This window comes from Bactrocera tryoni, chromosome 3 (assembly GCF_016617805.1).
Source record: "Bactrocera tryoni isolate S06 chromosome 3, CSIRO_BtryS06_freeze2, whole genome shotgun sequence".
Taxonomy (NCBI): Eukaryota; Metazoa; Arthropoda; class Insecta; order Diptera; family Tephritidae; genus Bactrocera; species Bactrocera tryoni.
In genome coordinates, this window is record NC_052501.1 from 30,359,879 (window position 1) to 30,382,929 (window position 23,051).

Sequence of the window (23,051 nt, forward strand, 5' to 3'; positions counted from 1 at the left end):
GCAAGGTTAAAAACAACTACTGCATGATGTTTTTAGATCTTATTTTTTATAAATTTTGAAATACAAAAAAAAATTTTTATTTATTTATTTTATTATTATTTTTTTTTTATTTTAAAATTTTTTTTATAAATTTTTGTGATTATAAAAATCGGACTTTGCCTGAATTTCAATGTCAATTAAATATTTCAAAATTCTTTCTTGGTTACAGTATAATTTTTTTGAGTAAAAACGTTTTAAATAATATAATATATTTTAATAAAACAATAATTTTATTTGAAAAAATATATACATATATTTCAAAAAAATTATTTTTTATATATTTTTTTGATAAATATAAAATGTTTTTTTTATTAAATTTTTCTTTAATACATTTTTTTTTTAATATTTTTTAGGCAAACATAATTTTGAAAATATTTTGAAACTCTTTATAAAAAATAATTAATTTTAAATCAAAATATTTCAATTATCTGAAAATAACTTAGTATATATGTATGTAAGTTTGAAAATAATTTTAATTAAAATTAATTATTACATTAAAATTAGTGGGAAAATATTTCGGTTTTTATTAAAGAAATAAATATGTAAATTTTCTTACTACATAATGAATAAAAGGAGTATATAAATTTTAAAATATTTTAAATTAAAATTAATTTTTTTTATTACATAAAAATAGAGGGGAAATTTTTTAGAACATCGTTTATTAAAATTATGTGACCTGGTCTACGGAAAGGGGGCTTAGGTGTCAAAAAAAGGAGAACAATTAATGAGATAACGATTATTAACGGTTTATTTTTAACAGAAAACTAGTTTTCGCACGTTAGCTCCCTTTTCGTAGACCAGGTCACATATAGTTTTAATTAAATATGTATGTATATTACATTTTTTTACATATCATAAATATACATTTTTTAAGAAAAAAATTATTCATAAATTTTAAAATATTTTTAATTAAAATCAATTTTTTTATTACAAAAAAAAAGTGGAAAAAAATTTTAGAAACTTTTTTTATTAAATAAATTGTTATATTTTCTTTTTTACATTCCAATTAATTTAATTTTTTTAATTCAAATTAAAATTTATTTATTTTTTTTAATAATAACAAATAAAAAAACATTTCAAAATTATGTTTACATAAAAAATATTAATTAAAATTAATTTAATTATTTTTTATTTTTTTAACTATTAAAAATGTAATAATTTATTTTTAAATAATAATTAGTTTTATTAATTAAATAATTATAATTAAAGATATTAATTTTTTTAAATATATGGATACAATTAATTACAAAAAAATAGTGGGAAAAATTTTTGAAATTTCATTTATTAAATAAATTGTTATATTTTCATTTTTACATTCAAAATTATTTAATTTTTTAATTCAAATTAAAATTAATTTTTTTTTAATATCAACAAATAAAAAAAAACATTTCAAAACTATGTTTACATAAAAAAATATTTATTCAAATTAATTTAATTATTTTTTATTTCTTTAACTATTAAAAATGTAATAATTTATTTTTAAATAATAATTAGTTTTATTAATTAAATAATTATAATTAAAGATATTAATTTTTTTAAATATATGGATACAATATTGCAAAAAAATTAGTTACTTTCTTTAATTAAATAATTGTAGTTAAAGATGTTAAAGAGATGTTACATATTTTTAAATATATTTTAAATATACATATATTATTATAAATATGTATATATTTTTAAGTAAGAAGATCAAACCATAAAAAGAAATTTTGAAATAAAATTATAATATTTCTTTATGTGAGAATAATTTCGAATATTTTTTTATTTGTTATTATAATTAAAGAAAGTTAAATTAATTTGAATTTAAAAAAATATTAATGTGAAAATTAAAAAAAAAATAATATAGTTTTAATAATTAAATTCTGTTTTTTTTTCAACAAAATTTTAAATAAGGTATTTAATAATTTAATTTGAAATTATTTTAATTAAACATTTTTTGCACAAAAAATTAATTAGTTTTTATTAATTAAATAGTTGTGATTAATATATAATTATATAGATATAATTTTTTTTTTTCAATATATATAATATTACAAAAGATTAGTTATTTATTAATTAAATAATTCTTATTAGATATTTTTTTAATATATTTTAAATATACATATATTATTAAGTAAAACCGTCAAAATCACAAAAAGAAAAAATTTTCCACTCAACATTTTGACCTCTTAAAGCTTGCTCTTGCGTCCTTTTGCCTGATTTATGTACATATTATACCCTGTTTGTCTTTACTTTTGTTCAGATTTGTTGCCAACAAAAACTACAACTAATTAATTGAATTTTCTTTGTTTTTCGTTCTCCCTTTTTCTTTTTTCTTCTCCACTTTACCCAACATTAATTATATACCCAACTGTTTTTTGTTTTATCACAAAACAAAAACAACAACAACACATAAAACGCCACTATATATTTCACAACCACGTGAACAACAAACACATGAAATGTAAATGCCAAAAAAACAAAAACACACAAATCCAACAACAAAAAATGCCTCCCAATTTCTGAAAATGATTTCTTTGTAAAAATTAATGAAAAAATCTACTCTTACGTCAAACTTGCACTATATCTATATATAAAAAAAAAAACAAAAACAAAAACAACAATGAACCAAAAACCTTCCACAACAAAATGTATATAAATCCACACCAACAACAACAACCACTCCACATCATTTACACATGCAACTTTCTGCCGCACCAAAAACACAACAATTACCGCAATTTTCTACAACAACAAAACCAACCAAAACAACAACCGTACACCAAACACCACCAACACTACCGACCCAATTATGTAGATAAAAGTTTTGAAGACTCGATCCAAGAATTAAATAATTTAATTGGCGAATTAGACTCGTTTCAACGCGAGATCGATGCAAGCAAGCGCGCAACAGCAACAACAACAACGCCCACCCCAACAGCGGATGAGACTGTGAGCGACAATTGTGGTGATCGTCCCTTCCCCTTGATCGGCACGAGCAGCAACAGCGTCGTCGTCGCCGACAGCAATCAGATGAGCGGCAATGCCAAGGCAATAACAACATTAGCAGACACGGAGGCGGAGCGTGTCGACACAACAACGCCATTAACCGTTATTTGTCCGCCGCGTCCACCCAAATCACCGCAATGCGCCAGCAATCAAACGAGCGGCTGCGGCACTGATCTCTCCGACACTGCTTCCGATGATGTGGCCGCTGATGTCGGCTCGCTGACGAGCATAAATAACAATCACAACAACAATAACAACACGAAGAGTAGCAGCAACAATAATGAACACAATACCAGCTTGAGCAGCCGAGAGAGTTGTGCCACAGGTGGCAATGACAATAACGGTCGCACACTGCAACAATACAATTCCGATTCGGAGCTGAGTCGTTGCTATGTAAGCGAAACGAGTTCGCTGGCGGGCGGCTACGAGAATCCCACTTTCGCGCACTTCGCCACAGCGGTGTCCTCATCGTCGATAGCCGCCTCGTCGGGCGTGGATGAGCCCGCCGATGTGGGCAGCGCTATTGGCGATAATCGCTCGTTGATGGCAGTGTCATCGACAACGACGGCCGACGATTGCGCATCGCACACCTCCGACACGTACCAAACGCCACAACAGGCTGCGGACAACGGCAGCGATGGCGGCAGTAATGTGGTCGTTATCTACGATCATCAGATACCCATCACGCCTGATATCGATTATGTCAAACAGAACTCTGAAATTGTCGTACTGCGCACAAAGGATCCACTACAGCAACAATTGGGGCGACAGGAAATGCGCGAATTGACACAACTGCCGACTAGTTTGTGTGCACCACACGATGGATTGGCTGCACCGGGCGCCGGCATGATGTCCGTGCTGGCCTTGTCGTCGTCGTCGTTGTCGTGCTTGGGACCGACCTCGCCACCGCACACCGCAACCGTAGCGCCTGCCAAACAGCGACTCTCCTCTTTCCGCGCCTCCAGCGAACAACAACTGCAGCTGCTCGGTTGTGGCGACAACAACAATAGCGGCAGCGAACTCTCACTGCTGCGCACGCCGCACCACCGCCATCATCAGCAGCAGTACGCAAACGCAGGTACGGCACAAGCGCAAGCAGCGTGCAGCGAGGAAGGTAGTAGAAGGGTGGCAACACCACCAAATGCACACAACATGCACGCAGATACCATAATACGTCGCAAAGCAGCGATACCGCCACCCAAACCGACTTTGAGTATATTCAATGGCCAAGCGGCCGACCACAATTTGAGTTTAGAGGCTAACGCCAGCGTGCGTAAGAGTAGTAGTAGTAGTAGTTGTAGAGGTAGTTGTGAAGCGGTGGGCGAGCGGCTGACGGCTGCGCCCACACCGCCGCCACCGCTTTTGACGAAGGCCAATTTCAAGGCCGATTTAGATGCGAAAATTCGCAAGCAGAAATTGAAGTTGCAACTGCAGCACGAACAGCAGCAACACCACGAGCTGTTGCTACAGAAGCAGCAGCTGTTGCAGGAGCAACAACAATTGCAACAACATTCACCACAATCAGCCGCCAACAACACGAATAGTTCAATATACCTCAGCAACCACAACCACAGCAACCACAATCATAGCAATTCCAACAACACCACTACCAACAACATCACCACCATCACTACCACCACAACCACCAGCGGCGTCGGCAATGGCCTTGGCAATCGCAATAGCAGCAGCGGCGCCAGCAGCAACAATCACAACAACAGCAATAACAATAATTGTAATGCAATTAGCTTAAATAAGCGCAGTTGTAGTACGGCTATGTCGAATGCAACAACTAAAACTACAACTGCATCTGCATCCGCATCATCATCCAATCATGTGGCATTTGTAGTGAAAACTGCATCATCCCATCACCACACAAACGCATCCGCATCCGCATCCGCATCATCCTCATTTGCAGGGCCACAGCTTGTCTATCAAAATGGTACTAAAAGTAGTAGTAATAATAGAAATATGAACAATAATAGTGATAGTAGAAGAAATGCATCAGCAGCTTCATCTGCATATCCTAAGACTAGTAAACAAACCCATTCTAATCGTACTCATTATCAATTTCATGCGCTGAAATCACACAACAACAACAACATGAACAACAAAAATCACACCACTACCAACAACAACAACAATATTAATGCTAAAACACGCCCCAAACGTTCTGCCTCCATGTCATCTACACAAAAATCATCAAACTCCACCATTCGTGTCTCATCTCCATCGCCATCCACCATAACATCGTCATCGTCGTCGTCATTATTATTATGCACGCCTGCAATTCGCGCTTCGACTGATCGCCTGTTGAAATGTCCACCAACACCGCCATTACCGTTGCGTTCGCAATTGGTTGTCCATCAAAAAACAAAACAACAAAAACATCCACATATACACAATCAAACCAACAACCATGCGACATTATCAACAACTTCATTGTCGTCATCATCATCATTGTCATCGTCATCCCCATCATCAGTGTCTGTCTCCGCCTGCGCCTATGCGTGTTCTTCCACTTGTGCAACACCAACATCAATACCACCCACCATTCACACCAAACAATCAGCAGCTTCTGCCTCGGTCTCGTCTGCATCTGCATATGCATCCAACTCCAATATAAATTCCGCCAACGCCAAACCGAATATCACGCCGAGACCGGCTTCATTGTCGGGTTCGTTCGTTTTTGACTCTTTTGACATTCTTTTTGGTTGTTTGTTTTTGTGTTCTACTTTGTTTTTACGTACTAACTAATATTCTCACACATTTAACTGGCCTAATTTCTTCTTTGGTGCTTTTGTGTTGTGTAACTCTCGGTTTTTTTTTCTGATTTGCTCAACAATTCTTCGTATTTCTTCTACTTTGTGTATTAACCAACTCGTGTGCTTTACTAAATATTATTGTATATGATTTTTTGTTGAGTTTCTTAAACACTGACTTAACAGTAGTGACCAATTTTTGGTCTACATAGCGAGATATTGCAATTCCAATCAACAATAACACAACCTTAAAATACTAAAAATTACTATTTGGTGCCATTGCCGAGTTCACTTAACTTTCGAGTTTCTTAAACACTGACTTAATATAATAATTGTTTGTTAATTTCATCAAAACCTTTTTAAGAATAAGAGTTTTTGAATTGTAGTATCGTATATAACAAAAATCAATATGATTTCAAACACTCTTAATGCACATTGACCCTTTTTGAACTTGACACCCACTATGTAAGTCGAGATTTCACCTCGCGACCCCTTCAATATTCAAGCTTACAAAAAAAAAAAACAAAAAAAAAACAGTTATCGCACTATTTTCCCTCTTCCTTCTTTCAAAAATCAATGCAAATCTCCTGGAGCACGTTTTTCTGACATTGTTTATATAAAAACAAATCATTAGGTTAGGTTAGGTTCAACTGGTAGGCCATTAAGACACGCATAGACGGAGTTCAGTTCTTCAGTTCCTAGGTTGAAGAGAAGTAGTCTTCCTTTAGGATGCTTGCACATGACGCAAATTTTAACAGACTCTGCGGCCTCATTTTCGATACCTCCTCCAGTGTATCATACTGTGGGGACCTCAGATGCTTACAGCGTAGTCTTACCAATGCAGGACAAGTGCACAAGAGAGTCTCCATGGTGCCTGCTCTTAACATTTCTTGCAGTATTCTCGAGCGTGTGCGGCCACCAGACACTGCCAGTTAGTATTCTCATCATGTTCCTACAGTCTCTTCTATCGACTACCAATAGCAATTTTTGTGTTCTGCCGATTTACCGTTTTGCACATGACTTTTACAGTTCTGTACCCAGCTAGCTCGTGCCATCGGGTTTTGATTATCTTTACCAAGGTTCTGTCTAAATCGTCGTACACACAATGCATGGGTTTCTCAATGTTGATCACGTTTTCGGATGTTAGCCGTACACCATTCTTGGCAATCTCGTCCACTATTTCTTTGCCCTCGATGCCTTTGTGGCCTGGCAACCAGTAGAATTGAAGTTGCTTACTTCTGGCAACACTTTCCACTGCTGCCATGGTTTCTAAGATACTTCTGGCCGATATGCGATACGATGTTACTGCCTTGATTGTTGCTTGGCTGGCTACGTAAATGGTGACTATGGATTCAGGTGCATTAAAAGCCAGTTCCGCGACTTTCGTAATAGCAGAGACCCCAGCTTGAAGTGATCTGTTAATTTAAAAGGTTGCCTTATGCCCTACTCTGTACAGCATATACCCACACCAACTGCATCGTTCATTTTCGAGCCATCCGTATAGATATTTAAAGTGTTGCGCGTAGCTAAAATACCTTTACGCCAGCCATCTTTTTCTATGTTTACTTTGAGTCTTCTTTCTCAGTTGAAAAGTAGGGTCATGTTGCAGTTTTTTCACTTGATCTATCTTCGTCTGCTCTCATACCTGAAATGAAGATATTTTATGCGACTTAATATCGCACATCTTGCAAACAATCTTTTCAAAATTGAAAACTTTTTCCATTTCCTTTTCTACACACATACATATGTATATGAACGATTATTTCTTTCACCTTTTAGATTTTTATTTTCGGTGTCGGTTGTCTAACTATCGCTGAATAAAAACTAATAGCTTTTAAACCAATTAAAAGTCATAAACATTAATCATAAATACTATTTTTCATTCCATTCATATCCACATACACATATATATATTTATTAACTCGCGTGAAAGAATAAGCGATCAAAATCTTTGAGGGAGTGATATTATTATAAAAATGTTTTTATATGATCCAAATCATGGATAGGCATCTTTATGCCTTAGAGACTTTAATATCATTGTTTTCTTTCCTTGACATTATAGACCCTTATACATAGTTTTTATATTTAAATTTAAATCTTTTTTTTATAATTTTTTTTTACTTTTTAAGTTTACATGAAACGCCTTTATGAAAAGTTGTTAAGCTTATTATTTTTCAACCCTATTTGATATTTTCAACATATAAGCCAACGAGTCCCAGTCAGCTTTTGAGATATTCAACTGAAATTCTGCACACCTTCTCTTCTTCTCAAGAAGCTGCTCATTTGTCGGAAGCGCCGATATGGAATCGTACACACAGATCTTTTAAACTCATAACTCAAGCCCATGTATGGAAAATTTTTTATTTGACTAGAAATTTGCACTAAATTTGGTGGGAATTGTTGTCTAAGGCAGCACTATAATCTCTAAATATAATTTTTCAGATCGAACCACTATAGCATATAGCTGTCATACAAACTAAACGATTAAAATCAAGTATTTGTAGAGAAAACTTTCACGAACTTTTGCATAGACTTTTGACCGTTGCCATTGCAGATGGGCGGAATCGGTTCACTGCCACGCCTACATAGTGCCGTTCAGCAAAAACATATGAAGTGCCATAACTAACCACTTAATAAAAGTACTAAATTGTAATTTGGTCTACCTCTTTCTCTGCGAATGCCCAGCTCTAGCACAGATCCGACACAAAACACTTAGAATCCATCAAGCACCAAACCTTGGATGGATTTCCACTAAAAGCATATCGGACATAAGTAGTTTCATCGAAACCTCAAAATGGTTTGAGAGAGGAAGTGAAACGTAATAGCAGATACAGGAGGTTCTACGAACAGTGTATCAAAATGGCACATCAAGTGCTAATTGAGCCCGATAGGGCTGCACTCCTACCTACCTACCTACCTGTAATTTGGTATAGTGGATCACAGTAGCGAGGGCAACTGTGTCTTTAAAATTTTTTTTTAAATTGGGCATAGCCCTCCCCTCTAAGAGGTTTAATGTGCATATTTCCCAAACCACTTAAGCCAAATTAACCAAATTTTCTTAGAAGAAATGTTTTTGTTATTCCCTCCGACAGCGCGAAAATAGATGGAATCGGAAAGTAATCCTGCCAAATCCCCATATAAAAAATAAATAAATGTGTCAGAGACATTATTTTTACACCCGAGTTGGTACAAGACGTTTTTGTAGAAACTGGTGCCAAAATTCGACGAGCGTAGTACCGCCTACCTTTAGGTGAAATTATACATATTTCTGCGGATCTACTCGGTATTATTATTTTTTCAGCCCTGCGCCTGTTCCTATTCTAAATATTTTACTGAATTTCAACTATTCCTTGCCTGATTATATTTATATACTTTTGTTTATATTTTTTTATTTCGGTTATTTATATATATTTTTTTTATTTTTTTAGTATATTTTTAACATATTTTTTATATATATATTTTTTTGTATTTTTTTGTATTTTTTTTTTTATATTTTGTTAATGTTTTTTTTTTTGTTTTTTTTTTGTACTATTTAGTTCCTATTGTAAACTTTTTACTGAAGCTTGGGTATATTAATCTACTTTTGTTTATATTTTTTTTTAATTCGGTTTTTTTATTTATTTATTTTTTTATAGCTTTTTTTTATTTTGTTATTTTTTAAGTTTTAGGTTATATTTTCTCGTAATTTTTTTATATGTTTTGCTATTTTTTTAGGTCTTATTACAAATGTTTTACTGTAGCTTAGCTAGCCATTCCTTTGCGTGGTTTTATTAATACCACATATGTAATACCGTACATGCATTTGTTTATATTTTTTTTAATTCGTTTTTTTTTATTTTTTTATAATAGATCGGATTTTTTTTTATTTTTTTATAATTTCTTTATTTTTTTATAATTTCTTTATTTTTTTATTTCTATATATATTGTTTTTTTTATAATTTTTAGATTTTTTTTGTTATTTTTTGTTTAAATTTTTTAGTTTTTCAGTTATTTTTTGTTTTTTTTTTATTTTTTTGTTTTTTTATTTTTTTTTGTTTTTTTATTTTTTTTTATTAAATTTTTTTTCATTTAATTTTTTTATGATTCTAATTTATTGCAGATACTGTTATTACTACTGTTGTTTTTTTATCGGACCAACAGTTATATTTACCACATGTACACACATACATAATTAAATTAGGTGCATTCACAACATTTAAATATTGAGTTAACACTCCTGTACATCCTAAACACTCCATCAATCTCATCATATCATTTCTCCTCTTAAACATTCTCATTAATTCATCCATTAAATGTTCATATTCACACACACATTAATATTGCTTGTAATATAACTCACTTGCCTGGCTAAGCACCTACCACTCACACTTATTCCCAATTTAAGTTGGACTAACTGCGTGGAAGAGGAATCGTGGAGTCGGTGGTGTTAAGAAGTAATAAATACAAAAAATAAGCATCAATTTTCTTTTTTTTTCCAAAATATTCTTCAATGCTTCAAATATGCAACTTTGGTGAACGGCTAAAAAACAATTAGTGTCTACTAATTGTGCCAATTGCTAATCGAATTATATATATGCATATATAGTATAACATTTTTGAAATTTTATACAACAAAATGTAATCAATTTCATTATTACTGCATTAAATTTGCATTTTGGCAGCAGAAAAAATTTCGATACTTCAGTTATGCATTTGGTTATGTCATTATGTCAACTGTACATAGAAAGCATATGTACATAACGTTAGTGTATATATACATATGTACATTCATACATAACTTCGTATATATAAAAACACATCTATCTAGCATAATATACTCGTGTGATATGAGTAACTAAACCGGCCTGCTAAATATTATGGTGTCTTGTGTTTGTGCATCTAACAGTCAATAAATAATAAAAAATATATAACATATACATTTATATTTAATTAAAATGTATAATATGACTTTTGGCAATTAACAAACTTAATGGGAAATTTAAAATCATCTAATACCAATCAAAAATGTTTTCAACAAATTCTAATTCAGATTTTGTTTTGTTGCAACAGGAGGCGTAACACGCATAGCGCGACGCTCATCGGTAAATACGGCCAAGCCACCGCCGCCAGTACGTCGCAGCTCATCGGTGACGCCAAGTCACAATGCCACCGGCACAGCGGTAAGTGAAGATATTTCTAAAATATTTTTGTAGCTAAATTTAAGTGAAAAAGTGAAATGTTACGTATAAAAAAGCGAAAAAATAGGTTAAGTATTTGAATAGAGGTTATGTATGCAACGTACACAACACTAAACTATGTACACATACATACATATGTATGTACTTCAGCTTTAAGCACCAAAACATATTTAAAAAAAAATCGTTATATTTATTTTTTTTTTTTACTTTTTTTATTTCAAAAGAGTTTTTTAAATATTTAAATTTTTTAAAATAATTTTTTCAAAAAAGTTTTTAGAATTTTTTTTCAAGAAAGATTTTTAAATATAAAAAAAATTTAAATTTCAATAATTTTACTCAGCAATCTCTTTTCAATAATTTTTTTTTTTTAATTTTTTACAATTTTTATTTTTAAGCATTTTTTCAAGTAAGTTTTTTAAATACCAGGAAAATTTTTGAAATTTCAATTTAAAAAAATTTCAACAATTTTCTTCAACAATTTCTTTTTCAATATTTTTTTTTCAAATATTTTTTTTAGTTTAATTTAATATTTTTTTTTAATTTTTTTCAAATTCTTTTTTTTTCAAAAAAGTTTAAATATTAAAACAAAAACAGGTTTTCTTCAATTTTTTTTAATTTTTAATTTTTTTAAATTTTTAAATTTTTTTAATTTCCGATCTATAATTTAATATCAGGCTTTCTTCATTTTTTTTAATTTTTATTTTTTTTAAACAAGTTTTTTAAACATTTAAAATTTGTTTTTTTTTTAATAATTTTTTTAAATAAGTTTTTAAGCATTTTTACAAAAATATATTTATTATTATTATTTTATTAATTTTAAAAATTATAAAAAAATTGCAAAGTTTTTTTGAACATTTTTTTCAACAATTTTGTTTTCTATAATTTTCTTAAAATTTGGTGCAAAAATTTTTGTTTTTTTAATATTTAAAAAAAGTTCAGTTGTTTTTTCAAAACTTTTTCTTTCAAATTTTATTTCAACATTTTTTTGTCAACATTAATTTTAAAATTTTTGTATCAAAAATTTTTGTTTAACAATTTTTTCAACGTTTTTTCCAATTTTTTCTAAATTTTTTGTTCCTACCTTTTTTAAATAAATTTTTTTAAATAGTTTTTTTTTTAATTCTCATTATTTTTTTTAATTATCTTCTACTATTTTTCAATTTTTATTTAATTTTAATTTCATTTACTTGCAACATTATCGTATGCTAAAATGCAATTAGGCTACACAATCGCCACATCAAAATCAACAGCAGCAACAACAACAACACTATCAACAACTTCATCATTTACATCCTCATGCCAACCAACAGCCACCGCCGGCTACGACAACAACAATACAAAATTCCCACTACGATACTGTTGATAGTCTGCCACCCCCACCCGCTTATCTGCTAGACTCAAGACAAGCACAATCGTCGACTCCCACACCGCCACCACCATCAGCTGTTTCGACCTCGGCAATACCGAGTTCATCGTTGAAAGTTGCCGAAACAGTGAAGGCGTTATCGGCTATGCGTCATAAACCCGCTTCCCCGAACGCGATACGGCATATGCAACAGCAACAACTTCATTCGCAACAACAGCAACAGTTGCAGCAATCACATCAATCGCTGCAGGTGAGCAAATGTAGTGCAACGTCCCTCCACCGAATATATCTCCCAAACAATCTTGCATAGAAACAACAACTGGCATTTAGTGAAAGCGTTGCCCACGTGGTTCTGAGGTTTTTCTTCTTTGTTGAAGTTTTATTTTACAGTTATCTGTACTTTGCTTAAAGCGTTGATATTTATTTTTGATTATTTTAAAGTATATAATTATAATTTTATAAATTTAAAAAAAAAAATCGAAGTTTCGAAAAAAAGGTTCGCTAACACTTTTTAAACTTTGTGCAAAGTTTTCGGGTATTTCCATTAATTTTAAATATTTCCTAAGACTTCATTTAAGCTCATATAAAAATTAAAAAAATCAGTAATATAGTTAATTAAAAATTTTTTACTTTTGCCAGAAAATTTGTTTCGAAATTTTTCTAACTTTGAAAAAAAAAAACAAATTTTCTTAACCTCAAACCATAATTATGTCGAAATTACTATTTGTAAAAAATTTATATTATATATAATTCATATGCCACTAATTTTGTTTTTGAATATTTTCTAACTTCAACTAGTATGTAGGTAGTAAATTTTAAAATACAATTATTCTTTTACAAGAACCAAAACAAGGCAATTTCAAGCTTTTGAGTGAATTTTTGAAGTCAAAAATTTTTCCAAAATTCTTTAATCCAAATTTTCTAGATCTCGAACTACAATGAATTATTTTCAAGGATATATTAATTTTCGAGTGGGGTTTTGAAGTCAAAAACTCATATTTTTGCCAGTAATTTTGTTTTTGAAAATTTTTAACTTCATACATGCTATGCTAAGTTTGAAAAATACAATTCTCCTTTGATAAGAACCAAAATAAAGCAATTTTAAGCTTTTGAGTGGATGTTTGAAGTGAAAAATTCACACTTTTGCTAGGAATTTTGTTTTCGAAAATTTTCTAACTTCATACATGCTAGTGCTAAGTTTAAAAACCACATTTTTTTAGATCTCGAACTACAATGAATTATTTTCAAGCTCTATATTAATTTTTGAGTCGGGTTTTGAAGTCAAAAACTCATACTTTTACCAGTAATTTTGTTTTCGAAAATTTTCTAATTTAATACAAGCTGGTACTATGTTTGAAAATGCAATTCTTCTTTAAAAATATCCAAAATAAAGAAATTTCAAGCATTTGAGTAGATTGCTGGAGTCAAAAACTCACACTTTTGCCAGTAACTTTGTTTTCGAAAATTTTCTAACTTCATACAAGCTTGTACTAAGTTTCAAAATGCAATTCTTCTTTAAAAATATCCAAAGTAAAGAAATTTCAAGCTTTTGAGTAGATTTCTGAAGTCAAAAAATCACGCTTTTACCAGGAATTTTGTTTTCGAAAATTCTTTAATCTTGACAGGCCCTACCAGAATTTGAAAAATCAACTTTTCTGAACATAGAACAAAAAATAATGTATTTTCGAACACAATTTGAATAGTTTTTGAATGCTTTTTTGAAGTAAAAAATTCTTACTTTTACCAATAATCTTATGTTAATCAACCACACGTCTTTATATTTGTATATATTTCATTTAAATTTATTTATTTTTTATTTTAATTTACGCTGATTTAACAATTATTTTTTATACTCACATATTCTTTTACAAAATATTTATGTTCAAATATGCAAATTGTCTGCGCTTAAATTGAAAAATAAAATCCAAACACTGTACACACACACATACCCACCCGCTGGCACAAACTCTCTGAACCCCTTTCTCAATACATCAAAATCTGCACAACCAATGAATTCCGCTCGCACCAACACCACTACGCCCACCACAATAGTATTCACCAACACAAACACCAACACCGTCATCACCATCACCAAGACCAACACCAACACCTATACAACTACAACAGAATATTTACTCAACCACTGTTAAGACATTCTCCTCTACCGCTTTGCTGCCGCCCGACTGCAACACTGAACAGACGCTTCATTACGACGCCTACTCATACTATAATCCCTATATGGAGGTCAGCAGGACCACCACCCAACTGACCTCTGCCAAAATGCCGCTTACTAATGCTAATCATGCTAATGCCGCTGCTAATGAAGCTGCCTATCAAACTTTGCCTATAACACCAACATCTATTTATTACTATGATGCCGTTACCACGCAGCCAACAACAACAATAGCAACAACACCAACGAAATCACAATACTTGCAGTCGAATGCACTGCCGGACACGTATGGTGTGCACACGACGATTCGTAGTACACCCACAAAGACAAACAATCCACCGGTGTCACCATCATATACCTCACCACCACCATACGATTTCCAACATAGCAAAATAGAGTTGCCACCACCATTACCGCCACCCAATCCCAATCAACAGCGTTCGCTTAAGCAGCAGCAGCAGCAACAGCAGCAACAAAAACAATTTGCGGATCACCAATACAATACACAAGCTACATCCACACCGCATCCAACACAATATCAACACACCAACAACAACAATCAGTTTCAACAAAAACGCCAACATGAACAGATTTATGATTATTTGCCGTCACATCAGCACCTGCACCACTCCCCCAAGCTACAGCATAAGCCGCCGCAGCAGCAGCAGCCATCGCAAATACAACAACAACAACAGCAATTAGCACATCATTTAGACGCTCTCATGATCGACAATGAGGATGAGGCGACCGTGTATAGCGACAACGCCGTAAGTCCAGCTTTGGTGTGATCCGCAGCGTCATTTGTACAATTCTCTAATCTAGTGTAATCTGTAATTCATACTAATCAGCTTCATCACACCTGCATCACATACGTATGTATGTAATCAACGCATTTGCAACACGAGCAATAGCCGGCAATTTGAATACTGGGTGTCGTAGTGCTAACAAAATGCATAAAAAATTATTTCAAAAAATATTTAAACAAAATTCAAAAATCGTAGTGGAATTAAGCATAGTAGTAGCGCCATTTAAAAACTAAAAGAAACATGAATTCACACGCATAACTTAACTAACAAGGGATAATTGCTTCCTATTTTTTTTTATTAATATTTGTTATTGTAATATTGAGTAACCTTAGGCTTAGAGCGCATTTAAACCCATCCTGCACATTTTTATAAGATTTTTAATTATTATAAGCTTTACTTTTTTTTACGTTTAAACAATATTTTTCAAGTACAAAATATTCAAACTCCTTAGAAAAAATTTCCTGCAGTCTCTTAAAAACCGCACAGCTTTTAAGATCGGTCTTATTTTTACTATTTTTTCTTGCCTTTTTTAATTTTTAATATTTGATTATTTCCTTTAGTGCTTCCCCTGATTGCTACATATTTTTAATTCAAAAACCAACCAAGTACCCGGTACTTGTGCACAAAAGGCAAAATATTTAATTATTCATTACTATTTATTTTGTCGCCTTCAAAGTAATCCCCACTAGATGTAATACACTTACGCCAACGATTTTTCCAGTCCTCGAAATACTTTTCATAAGCAGTTTTTGGGATGGCTTCACCTCCTTCAGCGAATTTAGTTTTATCTCTTCGATCGACTGAAAACGGGTTTCACAAAGCGTCAATTTCAGCTTGGGGAACAAGAAAAAATCACAAAAAACCAAATCTGGTAAATCGATGGTATTCATTGCGTTTTTGGCTTTAAATTCAGTCACAATCTTGGCTCGATGCGTTGGTGCATCGTTGGTGTCGTGTAAAATCCATGAATTTTTCTTCACAATTTCGGTTGTTTTCGACGGATTTTCTCAAGCAAACGCCTCAATGTATCCAAACATAACTTCTTATTGACCGTCTGTCACTCCGGCACAAATTCTTGATATACCAAATCACGTATATCGAAAATAATGAGCATCATCAGCTCTTTGAGTGTCTTTTGCGTAGTTATTTTTGGTTTTGGCTCGTTTTTTCTCTTCATTCCTAAGATTGTTGACTTGTTTGCATGTCAAACTCATAACCTCATGTTTCAACGGCAGTTACAATGCTCTTCATAAATGTGGGATCGCAATTCGTACGATCAAGCATGTCTAAAGAGACCTGTTTACGGTACTGAAAATAATTCAGCTTTTTCGGGACGAGTCGAGCAAGAACTCGTTTCATACCCGAAATATCCATAAAAATCATTCAAATGGATTCGCGAGAGATGTCGAGCTCTCTTGCCATCTCTCTAACGCTTGCCTGAAGATATTCAAGTACCATATCAGTTGAAGAGGTCGGAGGTCGTCCAGAACGAGGCATGTCTTCAATGATCTGTGCACCGTCTTTGTAGGTTTTGTACCACTCTTACAACACAAAATTTGGTTAGAAATACAAAATTTGAGACGAATTATTTTTCGACATTCATCCGTGTGCTTTTTTGCCACAATGTACCTGGTCAAATAAAAAAGTATTCCACGCGAAATGATGAAAGCTATGTATATGCTGTAGTAGTCCGAACTGAACAATTTACTTGAAAATTTTACAGTTACCGTGTACAATAATGCATGCAAAATTTCTGAAGTTATCTCGTCAAATAAAAATATTTTCCATATAAGAACTTGATTTTAATCGTTGAGCTTGTAGCAGTAAAGAACGAATCCAAAATTTAGATCATTATCTCCCAAATCTCCAAACAAATTGGGCGAACTCCTCCCTTTTTACTTGCCTTGTGTATCTTTAACCGATCCCCAAATTATGTTCACCTCAAAATTATAATAACTTTCTTCTTCAATATTTTTGTGTAATTTGTTCTCCTGTTGACGCAACGGATTAGCTTCACTAAAAAATTAATCGATTGGCTGATAAAAACAAACTCATTTGACGCCTTTTGTTTTGCGAATAATAACTCCGCCTGGGGTTCTTTGGCGTCGACAATGCTTTATACATTATGTGTTGCTCATACGACATGGTGCACCGTAAATACAGTACACTTGATGCATAACTTTAACTGCGTATAACTTTTAAATTAATATTTATACGAGAAAAATAAAAATTTAGTATGACATATTTTTTTCGAATTTATAGGTTTATTAGTTTTGCAGATAAAAACTTTATTACAAAAAATCAAAAATCCGATAAAAAATAGAAGGGAAAAGTAAAATGATTTAGACATGGTTTAAACTGAAGATAAAAGGCTTGTTTACCTTGAATATTTTTTATGGCAAAAACTGAAGTTTCAGGTGACGTTTGGAAAAATAACATCTATTTAGGCAATAACGAAGACCCAAATCTATTCATATGAATTTATGGAGATGATTTGGAAAAAAATAGACCCTTCGGTCATCAGTCGTGACATTGGGTCTCAGTTGATAGTTCTGAGAGCGCTTTTTTTTCAAATTCGCTCGGATATCATGCAATTAATATCTTTTCTAATATCATTAGCAAATTTTAGTATTTTGAACATTTCTTAAATTTATTTAATTTTTTTATTGGAAAAAATAATGACTCCTTAATATTGTTATATAAACATATTACTAATTATTATTGTTTATATTTTTTGTAATTCTGTGTGATAATAAATATTACTAATTTCTGTTTGTTTTGACTGTTTATTTTTTGTTATAATTTTTTATTATTATTATTTTTTTATTTGTTTAATTTTTAATATTTTAACACAAGCTCTAGATGGTAGTTTTGATTCTATGTCTAAGCCCTAATAATAGCGAACAAGCATTAAAAGCTTTAATGAATCTTTATTTACTACATTTCGCCGAAAAATTGTATATGTAATATTTATTACTATTTTTTAGTATTATTTTTTGTTTTTTTTTTTATTATTTTTAAACTAATACCATTATTATTATTATTACTATTTTTTTAATTTGTATTTATTTTTTCTTTTAATTTGATTCTTTTTTCTTATTTTTTTATTTTTTAATTTTTATTTTTTTTAATTTTTTTATAAAATTTTTTTTAATTTTTTTTTATAAATTTTTTTTAATTTTTTTATGTTTTTATGTTTTTTTTATTTTTAAATCTTATAAATATAATTATTATTTTTTATATTTTAACATCTTTCATTTAAATTTATTTAGCAGACGTTTAACTCTTAATACTATTTATGGCTAATCCAATTTTATTATATACATATCTATATAATTTCCACCGTTACTAAAACTATATGTATTAAAAATATATTTAATATTTTATAAATTAATTAACTAAATTTAATAATTAATTTAGATAATTTTAAACTTTTGTTAAGACAGTATAAATACATACACACATACAAGTATGACACAGCACAATCACCTAAATATGTCTAATATAATATTACCTGTTGTAATTTACTATATAATACAACTACAACAGCTAACACACTTGCACACACATACATACATATATATATGGACGTAATTATTTGTGAAATTTGGTCATTGGTGTTTAATATCCTGGCACAAAGCCATTCATCAATCAATTAAAACCCAAACAAAACATCCATCAGCATTAAATGTTGTTTTCCCATAAATCATCAGCATCATTGCTGCCTTGCGATGTCATCATTTATGCTTTTATTATATTTTCTTTCCATTTAGTCATTCCGCACCTCATCGCCCGGCATTTATGCGCAGCCGAAAATAGTCACAAGCATGTCGAGTTTCCGTTCGGGCAGTCCGGCACCAACGAATGACCATCACAATCAGCACCATCACGTCATACCACCAACACAACCGAAAACCAATCCGAATTTGATTGCGCAGCTGAGTGCGCGACTAAGCAAGCAAAATCAACAGCAGCACACCAGTGATGGCATTTATGGCTCAACACCGAATTCACCAAATCATCACAATATGCACCAGCAACAACAACAACAGCAGCATCAGCATCAGCACCACCAAAGTGAGCCAGTCTATATGCGAAACTACACGCATCCTCACCATCAACAGCACCAGTCGCCGCAGCAGCAGCAGCAGCAGCAAATGTCGTCAAACGCCACCGGTTCGATGCATCAGCAGCAAAACTATGACGGTAAATCGAATATAGAGAAACATAATAAAATTTATGGTAGTTTTAGCACTGCAAATGCCACGCATACGGCTCAAGCATCAGCCTCATCATCATCATCTGTTACTGTCTCTGTATGCACAACAACATCATCATCATCATCAACCCATTTCTCACACACATCATCAACATCATCATCATTATTATCATCTTCATCAGCGTCTACCACCACCACCAATTTTAATGCTTCACCACATTTCCCATTATCATCTTCAACCTCATCGCTACTCTCTAAAGTCAGTTCGTTTGCAACCAATGCCGCCTCAACGGCCGTTGCACTCGCAACACCAACACCAAATCCAACGCAAGCTAACGCTTCCGTCGCATACTATCATACATCCACGCGTGATCATCAACAACAACAACAACAACATCCACATCATCATCATCATCACCACAATCCGCATAGTAATCAGTATCAGTCCGTTACATCGCAAAATGCAGCACAAACGCCTAAAGAGCATATGCACACAAATATTTACACTTCCTCCTCCTCCTCCATCAATTCTTCTTCGACTACTATCGCTGCCACTGCTGCCGCTACAATTAATGCCAATAAAAACGCCACAGCTGCGCAGACGCCCAAGCATCAGTCGTCTTATGCACCAACCGGTGGTGTCGCTAGACAGCAGCAGCTGCAGCAACAACAACAGCAGCACCATCCTCATCATCGCGAGCCACACACACACAGCTGCCCGCCGCCGCTTGAAAATCCACCGCCGCCACCCACGAACTCATCCATTTATGCTGCCACTGCCAATGCCACCGCGACCATGCCCAAAAATGCTATGCGCTCCAATGCAGGCGCCACCTATGCGCCGCCCACCGCCACCATGACATTACCTAAGAATCTCGCACAACAGCGTTTACAACAGCAACAACACTATCAGCAGCAGCAGCAGCAGCAACAACACTACCAACAGCAACAATATCAACAATCTACCGCCATCGGCGCCAATGCAGCCGCTCAGCAACACCATCAGTCACAGCAACATTCCCAGACGGCGGCTGTTAACCAACGCGCACAGATGCCACTGCCACACCAACAACAACAGCAGCAACAAATGTCCTACAAGCAAAAATCGGCCACATTGCAGAGTAACCACCGTCAACCGCCCATACCGTCGCGTCACTCCAGCGTGCAACAAAAGATATTCGTGGCCACCAATCCGTTCATACAAACCACCACCATACATTGTCACTCGCCCGCGTCGGTGCATTCGCAGCCGGCTTCGCCCACCTGCTCGTCGCCGTCGTCGTTGGCGAGCATTTATGGCACCAGTTCACGCAGTCATCATCACCATCACCATCAGCAGCAGCAACAGCAACAACATCACGGCAGTGGCAGTGGTAGCGGCATCGGCGGCGGCGCAACCGGCAATGGTTACTATGCCGCCCCGCACAACCCAAGTGAGCGCGCGTTATTTGTTTTTGTCTGCATCCAGTCACGTGTGCTTTCACGGGCGCATTTTCGTTTAATTGTTTTCATATCGTTTGGAGTTTTGAAATTTTGTATTTTCGACTTTGAATGTCTTTTGAGTTGGCTGTCTTGGGTTTCGTTCGGTTGTTGAAACCTTTTTTTGCTTTGACCATCACCTTTTTTACACCGTGACCGTTGACCGCGTTGCATGCCGCTTCTGTTTTTGTATTTTTTTCCACGGTCTTTCATCATATTTTGCTTTTGTCATTTAATTTTTCGTTTTCTTTTTTATTTATTTGAAAGCTGCGACGCGCATGTGTTCTGTACATATGTACATAATATATATTATGTACATACACCTCGCCCGTGTGAGAAAACGTGTTGGCGCTGCATTTTGTCTCCTCGTCCCCTTCGTCTACATACAGCACAGCGTTCTTCTTCCGAGCTCTATTTTTCCATTCATAACCTCTTTTCAAATCATCAATTGCACTTAGAGGAGTAAAGAAGTTGTTGTTGTAATACCCTTTAATTTGTAGTTGCACATGTTTATTTTAAAACAAAATTTTGTTTAAGAGAATTGTCTTTCCCTTTACTCAAGTAGTGTCTATTATTTTCCTTTGTCTTCAACCCTATATTTATTGTTGTTTTTTTTCGATAAACATCAAAATAAATCACTTTTTTCTTCGTCAGTTCTACTATCCATAATTGTTGTTGTAACCTATAAAACAAACAGCTGAAGTGCCACCCTTCTTTGTCCTATACAACTCTCAGTCCTCTCATAGACTACTGCATTTCCAGAAAAGATCATTTTTTTTATGTTTTTATGATTGATATTGTTGTTGTAACAACAAAAAACGTTCTTGAAATAATTTTGCAGAACTCTGTCGATTTGACAGCTCTTGGCTGGATAAAAATTCGGTTCCGTGCCAGGTACATATACCGGAACGGATCATCCCTGCTAAATTTGTAAGATGCGCGTTCCTAAAAATAGGTCAACCTACAAATTGTAAGCCTAGTAGATTAATATATTCTAAGGAAAGCTCTTTTATGGCCGTTTGAATGTCAACCGTTATTAGAAAATACTTTGATATCCATTGATACAGCGATATAACTTACCTCGAAATACTATATAGACTAAATAATAATGTTGGTTGCCTGTCCAAATGGCACTTTCCTTCTCCGCATAAAATCCAGGACAATGTCGGTAAATAATTTGATGACTTAACTTTTGCCACCAATAGAGGATAGATACACACAAGAACAACAACTAAATTCGCATTCCATAATAAAACTCTTCTATTCGTCTAACTTTAGAAAGTAACGAATCGAACAAACAACTTGTATAAATAGTATAAACTGGGATAATCCAATACAGATAAAGCACTTACGTAGCTTTTATTATGAATCCAAGTGATCTTTTGTATTAAATTTGATTAGGTTAGGTTAAACTGGTAGGCCAATAAGCCCCGCTTAGGCCAGTTTTGGTCCTATGCTATACCAGATGGAGTTCAGTTTCTAGGTCCAAGAGAAGTAGTCATCCTTTAGGCTGCTACTGGAAATACTTTTCACTGATTTTCTAATTCCCAAGACACTTCTGGCCTTGATTACTGTCTGGCTGTCTATGTAGATAGACTCTGGATTTACCTGCAGGTACATTAGAGACCAGCTCCACGGCTTTCGCAATAGCAAAGACCTAAGCTTGAAATATACTGCAGTGGTCCTTCAACTTAAAAACTTGAATTATGCCTAACTCTGGACAGTGTATTCCCGCACCAACTCCATCGTCCATTTTCGAGCCATTCGTACAGTTGTTTACAGTGTTGTGCATAGCAGCATACCTCTACGCCAACCATCTTTTTTTATGTTTATTTTGAACCTTCTTTCCCAGTTGAAAAGTGGGATTATGTAGTCGGTGTTGGCCCAACCGTCATTACCCATCGAGCTATGCCCGAAGGTTCTATATGTAAATTATCCTGCAGCTAGTGGTCGCCCCGCCGATTTTGTTGCGGAGAGGTCTATAGGTGGCAGGTTTAGTACCAGTTCAAGAGCTGCCTTGGAGTTGTTTCTAAAGCTCCCATTAT

At 33.5% G+C, this 23,051-nt stretch overlaps 1 protein-coding gene across 12 annotated transcripts in view; it reads left to right on the top strand.

Moving 5' to 3' along the window:
- The window catches only part of LOC120772320 (serine-rich adhesin for platelets), a 132,649-nt gene that overhangs the window by 101,268 nt on the left and 8,330 nt on the right, over positions 1-23,051 (top strand). For 4 of the 12 annotated variants that reach the window (XM_040100841.1, XM_040100848.1, XM_040100842.1 and 1 more), the window contains 7 exons: positions 2,837-4,966; positions 5,510-5,701; positions 10,836-10,945; positions 12,184-12,579; positions 14,382-15,269; positions 19,082-19,514; positions 20,121-20,960. In XM_040100841.1, coding sequence (XP_039956775.1) covers positions 2,837-4,966; positions 5,510-5,701; positions 10,836-10,945; positions 12,184-12,579; positions 14,382-15,269; positions 19,082-19,514; positions 20,121-20,960 — 4,989 coding nt within the window. Of the gene's footprint in view, positions 1-2,836; positions 5,702-10,835; positions 10,946-12,183; positions 12,580-14,381; positions 15,270-19,081; positions 19,515-20,120; positions 20,961-23,051 lie in introns of all 12 variants that reach the window. The other 8 variants (XM_040100843.1, XM_040100846.1, XM_040100838.1 and 5 more) reach the window with 7 other exon arrangements.